The following is a 19,375-nucleotide window of genomic DNA, read 5'->3' as shown; positions in this document are numbered from 1 at the left end:
GTTTTGTCTTCCTTTCCCTGACTTTTGAGCAGCAGCATTAGCAAGGAGATGGACAAAGTCCTCTCTGATGCCTGCAGATGTCTCTCCTTGCCCTGTCGCACCATGAGAGCAGTATATGCTTTCTAAGATCCTTCAAGGAAGCTGAAAATGGGCTCATTGTGTCCTACCAAGCCAGGCATAATAAAATCAACTGTGAAAATGTTCTCTAACATTTAAAGTTCACAATAAATGTAAGCACTACTTTACTTATAGAAATCTCTCCTACTCACAGGCACAGAAGCCAGGAGTGAGGTTTGGCCTGGGCAAGAAATACTTTATCAGGTAAGGGCCACTATCCTAGACACCCAGAGCTCTCATGATCTGCTGCAGCGTTCTGGCTGTCTAAAAATCTATCTACAAAGGAACCATCATTGTCCTCTTAGCAGGGCAGTCTGTGTGTGTAAGCAGACAGGGTAGAGACAGGTCTCACAATGATCACCAGATTAAAGTGCCTAGATATTTCCATGCTGACGGAATAAACTCTCCAATTTAAAAAAAAAAAAAAAAAAAAAAAAAAAAAAAAAACAGAGCATGTTTTATTTTAATCCTGTTGAGGGTGAGGGATGGAAAACACAAAATAAGGGGAGGGGTCTCTTTATAGTACATACAACACCAGGACCAACCACAGGAAGTAAGACCCACTGCACCCCTCCCCATTCAATTCCTATATAGGTCCAAGGCCAGCTGAGAATAAAAGGGACATGAATTAAGACACTACTGGCACAGTAACATGGCCAATGCACCCAAAGATGGAGAGAATGTCCCAGGAACAAGGCCCCAAGCCTCAGCTGCTCCCACCAGTGAAGGGGAATGAGAGACTTAAGCTCAGTAGAAAGGCAGATTTCAAAAATCAGGGTACCCTAGTGAACTTTTCAGATTACAAGCTGCAGAGTGAGTCAAGACATTTACCAAGGTAATGCTGTTCTTTGCTGAGACTTTGCTTCTTCAGGCTTGAGGCCAGAGTCTCCTCTTCAATTTGGAAGGCAGGGGAATAAATGCTTATTCTACCCTCCCTAAATCTAGGCTACTTAATTACTACTTTCTTGGCTCTAAAGACAGAAAGCTAACAAACAAGGCCGGCTCCCTTTGTGAAAGTCGGCTTTAAGAGCCCTTGGGTTGGCACAACTGCCTCTGCAAAGGTTTCTACGAGCATCTGTCCCTTTATAACCTCTTCAAACTTAATAAAGACATCTTCAAGTGCGTGAGACACAGGCTCAAGATTTGGACTCTCTCTAGAGTTGGATTAATAATCCCATCTTTGGAATGAGGAGAAGACAGGCTGACAATGGAAGGACTGCAGAAAGAAAGAGTTTACAGTCAAGCCCATGAAGATGGAAGGGGAACTCTGACACTTACAACAAGTAAAAAACATTTCACTGGCAACCCTGTAGTTTCCATAGACCAAATAAGTGTGTTAAATGGGAAAGGAGACTGAACCAGCAGAGTCCAGCTATTCATTTTAAATCTGAAGAAACTCATTCAGCTAATACTGCTTCAAGTATAATCACGAGGAGAGATGGCGCTCCTGAAACTCATACTAGAAGAACTGGGTCAAGTAGCCATTGGGATCCAGGTGCTTGCTCCGTTTGAGAAGACACCTGGAAATTATCTTGGAAGATCCGAATCTGAAGAACTGTCATCCCTCCTGTCCTAATACATTTCTCCTTTAAAGAAGGTCAGGTAAATTAAGACACTTGCTTTAAGTCTAAGCGGTAAAAAAGGAGAAAGCGCTGAGATTTGGGTAGGCTAGCAGATTAAGCTAGAACCAAAGTCCTCACGGCAGCCAGGCTTGGGTGGGAAGAAACAGGAGCGGAGGGAAACAGGCAGAGTTCCTGCTTGGCCTTTGGCTTTCCTCTTCCCTAGCCTCCCATTCCATCCAACAGCCTGATGCAGCTATCGGTCGGCCAAAGGGGATGTAATGCCCAGACCAACTTTTTATTGAGCTTATGCAGCTAACAGACTTGTAAACAGTGCCAACTGACAATGTTTTGCTGAAAACTACAGCTTTTTTTTCTGTCCATTAAACACATCTCTCTCTTTTGAGATTAAAAACAAAAATCCAAAGTAAACAAATACTGTATGAGAGAGAATTAAGAGTCGTCCAGGAAGGCAAAGTTTAAAAAAAAAAAAAAAAAAGCCACATGGCTTGGTCCCAGGTGCTCTCTATGCCTAGAGTGTTGCTGCTATTATCATGTCTCCTCTTTCTACCAGTGGAGAAATTCAGGCAGAGATTCAGGAGCAGGGTCATCTTGGGCATGCTGCAAATACAGCATTTGCTGGTGTTGACACCCTCCTGGGGCTGTGGTAGCAGACTGCTGTCAGGAGCCCAATTCCTGGGAGCAGCAGGGGGATCCAGGACCTCCAGTCAGCCCACACACCTCAGTGGGGTACCTTGCCCCTTTTCTCCAGTACAGTTCAGCACTGAGGTTGCCTATTCCCAGTCAGCAATAAAACCTGAGCTGTTTTCCTCTTAGGTTCCAACCTCACTTCCCCAATGTAGGGCAGCAGTGAGAGGGAACAGTGAGGATCACTGAGGGGGTAGGGGAATTCCCCGGGGATCGGTGACCTGGCCCTCTTGCAGGTTCTTCACCAGTTGTGCAAGCCAGCGTTTCGTGGTGGTGTCATCTTTTAGCACCTGGGCAAAGGTTGTGTCCTTCAGTTGGTCAGGAAGGCACTGTCTGAGTGCTTCACGTGCCCTACATCAGAAACAAACAAACCAACCAGAAAGACAACAAATAAGCCCACATTTGGGGGCTGGGAAGACCCCCTTTATTAGATACAAATATACAACTTCCTAGGAATCTATGGCTATCAAGTTTTACCATGAAACTATTAGAATTCCTTAAAGCAGGTGTTACGTAGTCCACAAATATTTTCACCACACCCAATGCAGAATTTCATGCAAAAGCAAAATGGAATAATATGAATAGTTTACTTCGCTCCAAACTTTGTTCTGATTTATTAAAAACACTGTCATAATACCATTAGACATAGCTTATGAGAAATGAAATTATTTTAAAAGTTGTACACTAACAGCAGATATGACCTCATTTGTATGATAAGCCAATTTTAATTCTACACTAACACCAGTTATGGCTTTATAGAAAAATTTCAACTTTAGATTTGAAACTCTTAATAATCAAATACCAACTCCACAAAGAGCTGTTCTGAACAGTTACAGCTCTGATACTCAAACAGGCATAATTTCTAATAAGTATATTGCACACTTGGATGGTACTGAAAAGCAGGACAAAATGATCAAAGAATACTGAGAGCTCAATTAACCCCAGTGGCTAGAGACCAATTCACATTAGTCAAGCCACTTGATTCTTAAGAACTCAGAAAGCACTCCACTATGTGGTTTAGCAGAATCTGAACATGTAGCTTTCATCATAAATTATGGATTGATGGGAGAAAAGGTCAAACATTTCTGAAGTGCATTATATCTAACTACAAAGTGCATAATTCTGGCAGAGTTCTTGAACCAACCAAGAAAAAGTAAAGCTCAACAGCTTACAGAAAGCAGAAAACTGCAAGCTAAAAAAAGCCTCTAGGCCACAGGACTTTGCAAAAGACCTTTAAAGTATACTCTGATTAGTTGTAGCCATAGAAAGCCCAAACCACACTAGCCTCCCCTGAAATTGCTTGGGCTTTCCAGAATTTCAGGGCAGAATAGTCACAACAGGAAAATCTAACTAGTTCATTTAAAGTCAGAAGTTTTAGATTTTAACAGGAACTTAAGTTTGTCTTAGATCAACCAAACTTTATACTCGTTCCAATTCTCAAGACAGAGGATCTGAGCTGTATACTAGAATCCATTCTTGAGACTATTCCTCCAAAACCTTGCAAGTCCTGTTAAATCTTTACCTGGGATTATCTGAGAGACGAAGGTAACATCTTACTACATGCTTCAGCAGACGGGCAGATGGCTCTTTGGATAACTGCAGGACCATTTTGCCCTGTTTTACCCAAAACAAAAGAAAGGGGAAAAAAAGTCACAAAATAATTCAAATTGAAACCAGAGATCTGATCATCTAAGAATTATTATCAAGTTCTCAAGATTTTTTTTTTCCTTTTGAGACAGGATCTCTTTAAGTGGTCTTGGTTAGCCAAGCACTTGCTATATAGATCAAGCTGGAGTTGAGCTCACGGAGATCTGCTTGCCTCTGTCTCCAGAGTTCTGGGATTAAAGACACATACTACCACTCTAGCTAGTATTTTGGGGATAGGACACAACTTCTTCATGGTTTCTCAATGGTTTCTCATCAGGTGAGAAACCCAGGCTGCTACTTCAAGCACACAGTCATCCTTTTGCCTTCCTCTGTCTTATAGATACTAGGATGACAGGTATATACCACTGTTCCTGGCCAGAAATTATCTCTAGTTAGAAGACTACATTTTGGGCTAATTACAAAGGGACTAAACTTTGTGATTGAAGTAGACTGCAAAGAGAGTAAAGGAAAGAACTCACCAAGATCATGGCAACATGGGAAAAACGCTCATATGTCTGACATATATAAGCCAGACCAGTGTCATCTAAGAGGATCTTCTGGAGAATGAATGTGGCAACCTGGAGTAAAACAAAGAGCTGTTCAGACTTGTCATTTAAGTGACTACTACTCCTATATCTAGGCATGATCAGCACTCAAAGTATACAGCAAGCAGAGTCCCCTGAATTTTACACAACTTTATCAAGCATCATTAACAATTACCATATCAGGATTTTTTTCTTGTGGCTGAGTCTACAAAGTCCATACCATTATTCTCATTTTATATAAAAATGAAAGCCCTAGATAGTTACCAGGAGGATTGCATAAAATTTGAGGTTAGCCTTGGCTACACAGTGAATACCAAACCAGTTTGAAACCGGGGCTCAACCAACTCCCTACCTGCTCCAAGCTCCTATTTTATTTTTTTATTTATTTATTTTTTCAAAAGATTCATTTATTTATTATATATAAGTACACTGTAGCTGTCTTCAGACACATCCGAGAGGGCATCAGATCTCATTACAGATGGTTGTGAGCCACCATGTGGTTGCTGGGATTTGAACTCAGGGCCTCTGGAAGAGCAGTCAGTGCTCTTAACCACTGAGCCATCTCTCCAGTCCCAAGTTCCTATTTTAAATCAGACAATCTTTATTTTGGGAAAAAGGTTTGACACAGGGTCTTACTCTGTAACCATGACTAGCTAGCTTCAAACTCACAGCAATGCCTCAGCCTCCTAAGTGCTGGAATTACAGGCATGAGTCACAATTGCAGACAATCAGGATAATGATTACCTTTCTTTGGTGCCATAAGAACAGCTGTTGTTATTGTTCTGAGGTATAACACTGCATATACTTCACTGTATATATGAGGTATAATGGGACAAATCATATACTCTGAAGGTAGCTAAATCTTAATCATTAAACCCTGAGAGTGCTGTACAAGGATCTTTGCAGATATGATTAGGGATCTTGAGCTAGAGAGATTACCTACTCAGGTCCTAAGAATCACTAACATCATTTTAGCAGAGAGATGGAAATTTAACCACAAAGAAGGGAATACAACAGAATGAGATGTGAACATGCTTGACTACTTTCAGCAACAGAACACATTGAATGTAATTCTAGAAGTAAAATGGCACGTTAAGGACTCCCCTCTATAGTCTCTAGAGGAACCTGGCCCTGTTCTACTTGGCTTAATTTTAGCTTATTGAAACTCACTTGTGGCTTCTAGAACTAAGAATAAATTTATAAATTAAGCCATCATTTAATTCTGCCAATTTGTCATGACAGCAATAGGCAACTAACACGAACCACATCAAAGAACATATTCACTAATAAATTATTACTTGGTGAACTTTTAGTCTGTATACCATATCTGTACGCCATAACAGCTTAGACCACAGAACATTTCCAGCAACAATTCCAGAAGTCTAGTATTGCCTTCTATCTTTTCCCAGTTAATCCTTTATAGGTAATCACCAATAATTAAAAATCTAAGGCACCACCAATAAGGTAGCCTGGCTTTTTGTTAAATGTAAACGAGTGCTTTGTCTGCATGTACATGTGCATCCTTGTGCCCATGATAGCCAGAGAGAAAGCATGTCAGATCTACACTGGAGGTACAGATCACTCTAAGTTGGTATGTAGATGATAAAATTGAACCCAGGTCTTCTGGAAGGGCCATTGGTCTTATTGCTGGTCCATCACTCGAGCCCTTTTACTTGTTTTTGAACTTCATCTAGGTGGAGTCACAGTAAAAATCTATATGCTGGTTTCTTTGCTTAATACAATTAGAACTATCAGCATTACATATATCAGATCACATTTTTTAATGTAATTATCTAGGACCATACCACCTTTCAATCTTTTAAAAACAGAAATGTTATCAATGGGTGAGGACATCTGCTCTTGAAAGCCCAAGTTCAATAACCAAGGTCCACATGCTGAAAGGAGAGAAGCAACTCCTATAGAAAGTCCTCTACCTTTACATGTGTGCTGTGATATGTGCACATACAGATTAAAACATAGTTAATCACCAAATCCACCTATCCTACTACACTTTACCACCCTGGAAAAGCATTTATAGTAGGTCTAGAATTAGATTTAGACATCAGCATTTATCAAAGGTTTATTTATTTATGTATTTGTACGATATGTGTGCATGTAATGTTACAGGTCTGTGCAGAGGCCAGAGGGTATCAGGTACTCTTCTCTATCACTTTTTGCCCATTACTTCCAGGCAGGGTCTCTACCTGAAACCTGAGGTTTGTGTTTTCCTGTAGGCTGGAAGCTAGCAAGCCTAGCATTCTTATCTGTATCTGCTCAGAGCTGGGGTACAGGTGTATACAGGATGTAGCTTGCTACACTTGGTACACAGGAACTGAAATCTGAACTCCAGTTGCCATGATTATGCAGCAAGTGTTCTTAACTACCAAGCCATTTTCCCCAGACTTTAAAAGATTTGTCTGTTTTTATGTGTGTGGGTGATTTGCCTTCATCTATCTCTGCACATCATGTGTACATAATGATGAGAAGGAAAGAAGGGGCATTGAATTATCTGGGACTGGAGTTATAGGTGGTTGTTAGTCACCATATGGGTGATGGGGATTGAACTTGCGTCCTCTGGAAAAACAGTAGTTAAAAACTGAACCATCTCTCCAGCCCCACACCTATGTCTTATAAATATTTTCCAGGTTATTACATTGTTACAGTCTTAACTGAGGACCTTTATTTTAATATGTGCCTACTATGGATAAAGTATTTTAATTGTAGCACAAAAAAGTTAAATACAAGCCTGGTACTGTGGTACAAGTCCTCAGGAGTCTGAGACAGGAGGATTGTTCCAAATTTGAGAGAAATTGAGTTTATGTGCATTGTATGTTTGCAGAGGGCTGGTGGTCTTGGGTGCTTTAAGAAGGCTGAGTAAGTTATGTGGAACAAGCCAGCAGCAGCACTCCTCTACGGCTTCTGCATCAGTTCTTGCCTTGACTTTCTGCTCTGACTTCCTTGGACTACAAGCTGTAAGATGAAACAAACCTTTTCAACCCCAAGCTACTTTAAATCATTGCATATTATCACAGCGATCGAAACCTTGACCCAAGTTGTTTGACCCTTAGAGCCCCACATAAAAAGCCAGATGTGGTGGCATGCACCTGTAATTCCAGCACTCTTATTGGGAAGCAGACACAGAAGTGCCCAGAAGCCTTTGGACCAGCTAGCTCACAGAAGACCCACAGAAACAAGACAGAATGTGAGCGCTAACTCCCTAAGTTGTCTTTATCTCCAAAGGAGGGAATGGCTCAGGCACAGGCGCTCTCTCTCTCTCTCTCTCTCTCTCTCTCTCTCTCTCTCTCTCTCTCTCTCTCACACACACACACACACACACACACACACAAAACAAACATTTTCAAGGTGAAAAATCTGAAAATTAATCCAGACCACAAAGCAGCAGCTCCAGAGCCAAAACAATGATGAATCTCACTTAAAGCACATACCGTTTTAGAAAGCTCACTTCCAGATTCCATGATGCGCAAACACAATGGGATGATTTCTGTCGTCAATAAAAAGTTGATTACTTCTTGCTCATCTGTTTTAACCAAGGCCCCTAAAGAAAATATAGACAAGCAAAGTTATTTTAAAGAAAGGATTTCTAATTATATTTACTCTGTATTATTCATCGAAAGCGAGTAATATGACATACAAACTGTAGTTTCTGTGTCAGGGAATCCATTTCATATCCATTTAAACAAAAAGCAAGAGTCAGATGTAGTGAGTCATGAGTGTAATCCCAGCATTGGGAAGGCTAAGGCAAGAAGATACTGAATTCAGGGCCAACCTGGGCTACAAAGAATTACAAGACAGAGAGAAGGGGGTTAGGGGAAAGTTGGAGAGAGACAGACATACACAGACAGAGAGAAATTCATGTAGGCACATTATTCTTAAAAAAAAAAACAAAAAAACCCCCTTAAATCAGAAAAAAAAGATTTATTGAATTAAGTTCTTGCCAGACATGATACTCTATAATTTGATGTGTCTCTAGGATATCAATGCTGTTTAGTTGGTAGCATGCTTGCCTAAAATGCACAAAACCCTGGGTTCGATTCCCAGCTCCACATTAAAAACCATAGCAAGTAAAATGAAATATGCTTGTAATCTCTGCACTTTGGAGGTGAAGGTTAAAGGATAAAAAAATTCAAGGGTATCCTCAGCTATATAGTAAGCCTGAGGCTAACAAGGGATACATAAGACCATGTCAAGAAAAACAAAACAAAACCCAAAAAAACTTACCAATAACTCCGAGGCTGGTGAGCCGAAGATATTCAAAGGGACGAGTTTTGCTGACTGTGTGCAAAAAGGGGTACAAAAAGAGTGGGATGTGTGCTGCGAGAAAAGCTGACCTGAAAGAAAACACAACCACAGTCAGAACCCAGAGCTGATGTCTAAGCCTGAAGCAATACGGGAGACTGCCAGGGTGTGGAATCTTTAGAAAAGAATTTCACTGGCTTTTAGTTGACCAACATTCTTAATGTATGATTTTGTCCCCTAGGACACATTTGTCAGAAGCGGGAGATGTTGAGGTCTACTTAACATCCAGCTACAGAAGCCAGACACGTCGACATTGTTGAGAAGGGTACTTCCTTGCCCTCAGACATACCATAAAGATTATATTTCCCATAGTTTACAACTGCCTTTGGTACTTTATACTTGAAAGGGGATCTTCCAGGTTCTGCAAGCACCCAGACAGGAGTGGCAGCTGGGTGCATGTGTATGTTCTTGAGCACACATGCATGTGTCTGTAGGTACACACACACACTGAGCGGTCATTTCAATCAATTCCTTTCCTAATTTATAATAGAACAGTGATCTCATAAGACGAAGTCAGATAAAACCTTATAAGATGCCAAAACAAAGAAATCACTATCAGGTTTATCTGCTGTGGTTTGTTTGTAGACAGGATCTTATACAGCTGAGAGTGGCTTTAAACTTACTATGTAGCTGATAGTGATTTTGAACTTCTGACTTCCCAAGTGACAAGATACCCAACTATGTCCAGCTACTTTGCTGTGCTTAAACATACATTTTTCTTTTTTGTTAGGCATACCAAATACACTAATCGTCCTGCCTCTGCCTTCCCAGTGGTGGAATTATAAGTCTGTACCACCACACCCATCTAAGATAAATTTCTAAGCCGCTTTTTTAAGTTTCTGACAGGTCAGTACTAACTAAATACTCAGACTTTATATCAGAAGGAAATACCAAAGAAGAAAAAAAGAGACAAGATGACAGAGGAAAACATCAAGTGAGGAGAGCGATCTAGAAATTGACAATGAAGGTGTAACTAAACCAAACATAGATGCCCTCAGGAAATGGGAGATGAAAATGCAGAACTGAGGAGGCGAAGAAAAGGGAGGCTGCCATTGACACACTAAATAATGGTGAGCTCCAGAAAGCCATTGACTTGTTCACAGACGCCATCAAGCTAAATCCTCACTTGGCTATTCTGTATGCCAAGAGAGCCAGTGTCTTTGTCATATTACAAAAGCCAAATGCTGCCATCAGAGACTGTGACAGAGCTATTGAAATAAACCTTGATTTAATCCAGACCTCAGCACGGCTCTTTTCCAGGTGGTTTTCCTGAGGGAGTGCCTGGTAATCTTCCTGGAGGACTGCCTGGAATGGGAGGGACCATGCCAGGAATGGCAGGAATGCCTGGACTGAAGGAGATCCTCAATGATCCAGAGGTCATAGTGGCTTTCCAGGATGTGGCCCAGAACTCATCAAATATGGCAAAATATCAGATCAACCAGAAGGTTACGAATTTCATCAGTAAATTGTCAGCCAAGTTTGAAGGTCAATCATAAAGTCAAAGTTCTTGCTGAATGTACCTCTGACCTACCCTCTGCATCAAATTCAGCCGAGGCATTTTACAGTGATTTGTCATTAGAATGTTCATTCAGATAATGATTTTCTACTAGAAATTACAAACTTAAAAAACATTTTTCAACCTTAAACATATTTTTAAAATTTTTAAAAATTTAGGGAATGTCAATTTCTACATTTTCTTTAGCAATCTTTTTGGAGTTTTTCTTTTGAATCACTGGACAAGGAAGGTGATTTACAGCTTTCATGAATGATGTAAATATTTGTTAGTGAGAAGCAAATAAAACACATTTAGTTGATTGAGTTGGACATAGGGTTACTGAAGCATTTTGATTTGTCTTTTTTAATGTTTTATTTCAGAATGATCTATTTCAGTAAATCTCTTGGGACTACCATTATTTGGATTTGACCTTGGTGGGACTGGAATGTTAGGCAGAGCAGCAGTGGTCCTAGGTTTTGTTTGACCTGTGTAAGCTGCATTTAAATCTTAAACTGCTTTCGTGTTGCTTGCTAGATTACATAGCTTTGCGGTTGTCCATTGTTCAAATAAATGTTCCGTAGCATTCTCACACAGAGGAAAAAAGGCTACAGCAGATTGTTTATCTCTATTTGTATGAGTGTATGTATTGGTAGGGAGTGATGAAGCCATGCCCATTTCTCCCTCCACCAAGTGAGTCCTGGGGATGGAACTTAGGCTGTCAAGTTTAGGGAGCTTCATTACTTGTTGATCCATCTCACTAGCCTCAAAGTAGATTCTCAAACAGGATTTTTCTCTACTTTTTCAAATATGACAATATAGTAAAAAAAATTTGCATGTCAATCCCCATTAAAATTACAGTGGCTGCCTAGAATTAAGAATGGCTAAACTAAGAAGGACTCTGAAGCAAGATGTAATGGCACATACCTTTAATCCCAGCTCTGGTGGATATTAGTGAGTTTGAGACCAGCTAGAGTCTCTAGACAGCCAGAGCTACAAAGTGAGACTTTGTCTCAAATAAACAAACAAAAAAGCTTTAGAGATCAAATCTGAATTTTGTGACAAAAAGTGCTTAAAAATATTTACTGAGTTCCTATTATATGACATGTATTGTGTAACACTTGTGGTCCAATGCCTACCATGATTTAGAAAAGAGAAGTAACCATGTGCCTATCATATATTATCTTTCCTGTGATATAACCATTGTTCTTTAAAACTTTGCTGCTGTAAGATGACTCTGATTTAAGTAAAGATAAAAATAATTAATTTAGTTTTTGTTTTGGAACAGGGCCTCATTCTTTAGCAAGCCTCCTGTCTTAGCCTCCTGAGCACTGGAATTATAGGTATGAACAACCATGAAAGGCTTAAAGCTCTGATTTTCTATTTGGGATTGAATCAATGACAGAAAATATTCTTTAAGGTAGTTAAGTAAAATCATCTTACAACAGAACAAATCACTAAATTAGCAAACTGTTCCTGTGTTGTATGTATGGTATGGAATTGATTTTGGCTTCATTTTAAATCATGTCATGTAACCAGAAACTAAAAACAGCTATCAACAATGTAGAAATGGGTATGCGAACAGTTACAGAAAACAAGAAAAAGGTGCGTACACACCTATAATCCCAGCATCCGGGAGACAGAGCTGGAAGGATTAACAATTTAAGGCCAAACCTGGTGTGAGGTGGCAGCAACCGGCAGGTGGATTTCTGAGTTCAAAGCCAGCCGGTCTACAGGATGAGATAAGTAACAACCAGGGCTACAGAGAACCCTGTTTCAAACAAGCAACCTCCCCCAACCTCCAAATGAAAAAAACAAAACTAAAAAATCCAAATGAAAAGAAAGTTTAAGACTCGTCTCAGCTATGAAAACAAAAACATTTTGTCTCAAAAAGAGAAAAAAAAAAAAAAAAAAAAAAAAAAAACAAAACAAGCAACCCACATATACCCACCAACTCCAAAACCAACCGATAAAACACTACAAGCAAAAAAAAAAAAAGCCAAGAGACATACAGAAAGTATATTAAAAATATTCACACACCAAAAACTGTAAAAAAGTCATTGCCATGAATAAGTAAAAATATGAGTTCTGAAGACTCATATCTGTACACTATATTGCATCTCCTTTCTCTGATCACTCAGCAAAGGTATTTAAGTTCCTATAAAATACTCACCTACCCCCATTAATTCACCAACACAAAAACATTTACCTGGTCTCCGGGTGTGAGGCCACACACTGTAGCAGTGCTAGAGCATTGCAAACTCTGTTAGACTGGTGTGCTGTCAAGGTTGGAGGGTTGATAGATGGATAAATATTTACAATTTCCTGAAAAATGCAAAGAAGCCCAGACAGCAATTAATAACCAATTAATTACCAGTGTCACAGCACAGTAACTTTAATTCCTGAAAGAATTGAAATTTTTTTTAGATGTATTTATTTCATGTATGTGAGTACATTGTAGCTGTCTTCAGACAAACCAGAAAAGGGCATTGGATCCCATTACAGGTGGTTGTGAGCCACCATGTGGTTGCTGGGAACTGAACTCTGGACCTCTGGAAGAGCAGTCAGTGCTCTTAACCGCTGAGCCATCATATCTCCAGCCCTGAATTATTCTTTCAATACAGGTGTACAAAGCTAAGTAGGCAAGACTTTTTCCTATGTGCCTCTAGGAATACTGTGTCTCCCATACTTCCCCCTACATTTGCAGCTAGTCTTTATTTTACTGTATTTCATATGTGTTGGTGTTTTGCCTGCATGTGTGTCTGTGCATCACATGTATACAGTGACGAAACCAGAAAAAGGGTGTCAGATTCCCGGGAACAAGTTACACACATCTGGTTGTAAGCTACAATGTAGGTGCAGGACTTCTGAAGAGTAGCCAGTGTTCTCACCATTGCATTGAGCCCTCTCCAGACCCTATAACTAATTTAGGGACCTTTATTTTTCTAACTTTAAGAAGTTGTATTCTACTTTATAACGAGACCCATGTTGAATATAGTTCTGCTTATTTTAGCTGCAAATCCTTTCAAACACTAATAGATTCTTGGCTACACGTGTTAGGAATAACATGAATTTAGCAAACAGATTTGAAAGATTATTAGTAATTTGGGGAGAAACTATTTATTCTTGGTTTTATTAATTTGTTTTTGTGGTGTGTACAGACATCACAGCACTTGTGTAGGTCAGAGGACAACCTGCAGGATTTAGATCTCTCTTTGTACCCAGAGATTAAACTCAAGTTGTCAGGCTTGGCAGCAAGTGCATTCATCCAATGAACCACCTTACTAGATGCATGGTCTTCATTCTATTTCTATATTCTTCACAGCTATAACAGATCTATCCCCCCCCCCATTTCTAAAAGCTGTTTTTCAATGCAGCTCTTAGATATAACCGTTAAACACAGATTTTTAAGGCCTGCCTCTCAGATCAACTAAATTCAACCTCCTAGGTAGAACCCCTAAATATTCATTTAACAAATACCTCTCTGACTTCTTAAAAATGAAGTCTTACAAACGTTAATGTAATGGTTTAAACAACCATTCTCAAGTCTTCAATATTCATTTGAGCACAGGAAAAGAAAAATCCACAAGTGACAAACAGTACTACTGAATTCCTACTTGTGGACACGTACCCACCTGTAAAAGTGCTGCAATAGTACCAAATGAATGCCATAGCATGGGCGCAAGGTCAGGGACAGACTCTCGCTTTTTGCTCAGTTCCAGCAAAGCATTTTCCCTTGTCTCAGGACTGGACAGTTCATTGATCCATTGATAGATCTTCTCTCTGTCCACTTGGGCCAGTGCAGTAGGCACAGGCTTTAGGGGAAAACAGGAAAACAAATGTCAACTTAGTACAAGTAAACCAAATCTCCTGCAGTAGTGCTTTATAAACATGTATATTTGTAAATTATAGGAGCTTTGTTAAACACATATATTTGATGCAAAATAATTCGACCTGTTTGCCAAGTTATTGAGCCCAATGTTTAGGAGGCTATGTTATAGGTGTATTTGGGCTGTCCTGAAAAATATACTAGGATGCTTACTTCTGTAATGTTTTAAGTCAAAAAACTAACAAATAGCTATCAATAAGAGATGGTGTAAGTATAGTATGGTAGGTACATCTTTATAATGAAATATTATGTTTGAAAGAATGTGGATTTGGAAAGCAGTAAAATACTTTAAATGGGGCTTAACAGGCCATTAAAGTAGGAATATGAAAGACTTTGTTGATGGAAGTAATTTGAACTGTGCTGACCTGGCCCAAGAGGATTTAGAGAAGAACTTCAGTATGTGATATAACGATTGTTTCAGTTGGTTTTTGGTGAAAAATGTGACTACTTTTTGCCCTGGTCTAAAGAGTCTGCCTGAGGCTAAAATGAAGAGACTCAGATTAATTGGTTTAACAAATGAAGTCTCAGGAAGAACATTTTGAAAAAGCATAGTAAGCTTAGAAAGGAAAAATATAAAATATGATTTGAGTATTAAAGGGGTACCAGGAAGCGAAAGAGCTAAATCCTGTGTTCAAGGGGATAACAAATTAAGGGAGTGAGACTTTGGGGGCAAAACCCTACCCAGCTAAATTTAGATCCAGGCAAGGTGATAGACAGCTTTAATCCCAAGATAAGCGTGCAGATCTCTGAATTCAAGGTCAATCTATAAAGATCCAGGAGAGTCAAGCTTAGGTAGTGAAGGAGTTGGAAAACAAAAAGCTGGTGATAATGTAATAGAAGAAGGGGGGCATATCCTCATTATTAAAAAAGAATTTATCTTATTTTATTTATGTGTGACCTGTATATGTGTATAGCACATGCATGCATGTGGGTACCCAGAGGCTAGATAAAGGCATCCCTTAGACCTGGGATTTTTGAGCCTTCCATTGTGAATGACAGGTCTCAAACTTCAGTCCCCAGTCAGTATAAATTCTTAGTAACTAATCATCTCTTTAGACCCCACATCTTCATTCCATAGATGAAGAAGTTATGAGGATAGAGAAGTTATTTAAAATTTAAATGACAAAAAGGCTCATGCCTATGATTTCAATACTCTGGAGGCAGAGGCAGATAGATTGTTGCATATTTGAGATTGCTAGTCTATGCAGCAAATTCCAGACTACCTACAGATAAAACTATCAAAACAAAAACCTTTATACAGGTCATCCAGCAAGAGTTCAGATTCTTATCCTCTTTGCTAATGTTGTTTATTATCTGCCTGGAAATCAGATCTGCTATAAAAATGTTTGTTCTTCTTAGTTACAGGTGTTTTACCCACCCACAAAGCCTGAGGATGACTTTTAATAATGCATTTTGTCTTAGGCATAGAATACATACAAGTTTCAAACATCATGTTTAGTTCAACAGATTCTAAAAGAAAGTCTAGTATCAAGAATGCCATTGTTAGGAGAAATTCTCTAGTTAAATAAGAGTACAATGCACTTAATATTCATTTTCATGTGAAAGTTGGAATTGTTTTTAGAGTGGTTAAGAGCTCTTCCAGAGGACATGGGCTCAATTCCCAGCACCCACATGGCAGCTCATAACTTTAACTCCTATTCCAGGAGATCCAACACATAGACATACATGAAGTCAAAACACTAAGTACATAATATAAAAATTAATTATTTTTAAAAGTTTAAAATTATTTTTAAAAAACTATAAATACCACCATAAATGAACACATCCTGAACTGGGAGCCTAAATCAGCTTAAGACCCAGTTTAAGGCAGGCGTGGTGGTGTGAGCGCCTTTAATCCCATCACTTAGGAGGCAGAGGTAGTTAGACTCTTCCAAGTTCAAGGCCAGCTTGGCCTACATAGCAAGCTCCAGGACAGCCAGGGCTACATAGAAGAGACCCTGAACCCTGAAACCGAAATAAGTAAATAAACTGAACACTGCCCCCAAAATCCAGTTTCCCCCCTCCCCAAACCAAAATCCAGCTTGGCTATCTATAGTTTCATGACCTATAGTAAATTATTCAATTCTGTCATGGTTAAAGGGGAGCTATTATATTAACTACTAGCTTCAGTTTAAAAAAATCTTAGAAATTATTTAGTTCTGTTGTAAGAAACATCAACTTTATATAAGTAGAATTTACATACAATAACAGCACACCCGTTTTAAAGTCACATTTCACTGAATTTTGATGAACTTACATATCTCAGTGACCATCACAATTATGATATAGGTTACTTCTATTATCTCCAAAAAAGCTCTCCAGGGCCTTGTTCAGTAAAGCCAAAATCTGGTCTAGACAACTAGATATTTTCTGCTGCTGCAGATGAGGCTGTGCTTTCTAGTAATTAGTTAGGAGGTATGGTTCATTCACTTTATCCTAAGAAACAGGCTGATAAAAGATTAACACGTTAATTAAACATAGTGAATGTATGGCAGAGCTCAATTTATCTAAAACCCACCTAGTCTATGTGATTGAAATCAAACATCCTCCCTTCATGTTGAAATTATTTCTAACAACTATAGCAAAACTTTACTATTGTTACATTATAGGTTTAACAGTTGGATTTGCAGTGAGTTCAACTATTAATTCATACCCCATCTTAAAATCATCTGAGAAATTTAGACTATTAATTACCATCCTCAATACTCAGACTACGATTAAAGCAGGGCTCTGTTCCAGTGCATATTGTGTCATCCTTTCTAACTCAATTGTCAATCAATGCACCTGTCATTAACATGCTACTTATTTACACAGTACAAGTGCAGGTGTAGTATATACATATGCAGGGCTTAAGTGTACAGAGACAGATTTCTCACTTAACCTGGTGCTAGGCTGGTAGTTAGCAAACCCTAGTGATTCTTCTGTCTGTAACCTTACTCTGAAAAGAGGAAATCAACTTCATGAAGCAGTATGTTCTTTAAATTATTTTTTATGTCTATTAGCTTGTGTGTATGGTGAGTTCTGAGGATTTAACTCAGGTCATCAGGCTTGGCAACACTGATTTTTACCCACTGAGCCATCGCACTGGTTCCTGAAGCAATGCCAGTTACACTTAGCTGGGCTGCTTGCTTTTTTTCCCCTTCTGAGACTAGGTCTAACTCTGGCTGGGATAAAATGTTCCGTAGAGCAGGCTACCCTTGAATGCAGAGATCTGCCTTGCCTCTGCATCCCTGTGTGCTGGGATTAAAAGCATGACATCATGCCAATCAGATTGTTCTCTTTTGGAAGGAGTTTCTGGAGACTGAACCCAGGGTGTCACACATGCTAGATCAAATATTCTGCTATAATGAACATCTCCAACCATCTTTTAAAAAGTGTTTTCTAAGATTTAATAAAACTGCCAGGCTGGTCTTGAACTTGTGATCTGTCTGCCTGAGCTGATTTTACAGATGTGCTGCCACCACTCTCTGGAGAATGTTTTTTTTTCTTTTTGGTCAGGATATCACTATGCTACCATATAGATCAGGCAGGCCTCAAAATTCACAGAAATGCACTTGCTTCTGCCTCCAACACACTACTGTCCCAAATATTTCATTTTATCCTTAAAGCTAAGGTAGATTTTCATGTTTTATTTGGTCCTTTTGTCATGTTATCTCATAATGTAATCCCATACATTATTTCCCTGATAGCAATTCCCCTTGGTGAAACAAAGTGAAACCGGTCAAGTGTTCTTAAATTATGCTGCTTCCGGTATGGCTGTGAGAGTAGCCATTCAGGTCAGCAGTATTTGAATCCTTACCTGGTAGTAGGAACCGTCCCAGCGGTGGGGAAAACAAGTAAACAGGACTCAACAAATACCTGCCCCTGACTTCCAGAAGACAGACAACCCACAAGCAAAAATTTAAAAACCCAGTAATTGAGCACTGGAATCAGCGCTCTATAAGAGAAAATGTTGGGGTTACAAGCTGCTATGAATATGGTTGGAAAGTCACTCTGAGGTAGACTTGTGTGCATGTATGGGAGGCAGAGTCCTAAGAAATACGTTCCAGGTAGAGACTATGCAACAGAAAAGTTCGTATACTTTTTGGTTGAAGCTTAGTGAGCAAGTGACAAAACCAAGCCCATGACTAAGACACATCATACAGGGCTTGTAGGCCAAGGAGAGTACTTTCTCTAAATTAACCGAAAGTCATTGTATGACTTTCGCTTTTCTGGTTAGAAGATAAATCGAGATGCGCGCGGAAGGCTCTAAACGCAGAAAACCTTAAGTCAGATATTCTTTGGCTTGCCTCACGCAAAGTAAATGGCCTGAGCTAGAAACTAAATTTTCTAACCACGGAGATGTGCCTAGGCGGGATCACGGGACCACAGCGAATGGCCGTGGAATTATCCTCATCTCCGCCGATGCCCAGCACACAACCGGCGTTCAGAAACTGACGCCGAGCGCAAAGGAATCAATGAATGGCCTGCTGAGGCAGCGCGGGGCGCGGGACTAGGCCTCGGCGCCGGAAAAGAACGCGAAAGGCCGCGCGCCCGGCCAGGAGAGGGGTCGGGAGGGAACAGCGGGGTACGGCTCCGCCACGGTCAGAGTGTAAAGACTCCCGGACCTTGAGACTAGGGGCAGAAACAGCTGGACCCGGGGTCCGGATCTGGGAGCTAGAAAACAGGCTGAGACGGACATCCGGGCGCAACCACTCACCGCTGCCGTTGCCAGGCTGTGCATGTTGGGAACAGCCGCCGCTCTTCTTGTTCCGCCGGACGCGCGGGACCCGCGTCCCAGCTCTAGCGGCTCTGCAGCTGAAGATGAAGAGCCGCCATCCGCCTCCGGCTCGCTCCTCCCCCTTCGCAGCCCTTTGACCTCTCACCTCCGACCCTCCGCCCACACAGCCCTTTCCCGCCTCCTGGACCTCGGCCTAGCAAACAGTCCCAAAATATGTTCTTTGAACCTTCAGGTTCAGAAGCAAAATGATGTCTGCAAACTAATGTTCCTCGTATCCTCCCGGCATCACAGGTATATCCCCTGAGAAACGTGAACTCTGACTTTCCTCCTAAAGCCAGAGAAGGGCGGGAAAAGGCCAGCAGCCTAGGAAGAACAAGAATT

The 19,375-nt window shown here is 40.2% G+C and overlaps 1 protein-coding gene across 1 annotated transcript; it reads right to left on the bottom strand.

The window, feature by feature from the left end:
* Positions 1–638: 638 nt before the first annotated feature.
* On the bottom strand, positions 639–19,327 carry CNOT9 (CCR4-NOT transcription complex subunit 9). Its single transcript, XM_080933058.1, has 8 exons — positions 18,974–19,327; positions 14,021–14,200; positions 12,595–12,710; positions 8,816–8,925; positions 8,023–8,132; positions 4,511–4,609; positions 3,907–3,998; positions 639–2,735 (listed from the first exon to the last, which is right to left on the bottom strand). Exons 1-8 carry the CDS (start codon positions 18,995–18,997, stop codon positions 2,567–2,569), a joined length of 900 nt encoding a protein of 299 aa, XP_080789184.1. The 5' UTR covers positions 18,998–19,327; the 3' UTR covers positions 639–2,566.
* Positions 19,328–19,375: the final 48 nt, after the last annotated feature.

The sequence above is a fragment of the Micromys minutus genome (genome assembly GCF_963924665.1).
Source record: "Micromys minutus genome assembly, chromosome: 19".
Classification (NCBI taxonomy): Eukaryota; Metazoa; Chordata; class Mammalia; order Rodentia; family Muridae; genus Micromys; species Micromys minutus.
Note: the sequence above shows the minus strand (reverse complement) of the source record. Positions and strands in the feature narration are given on the sequence as shown.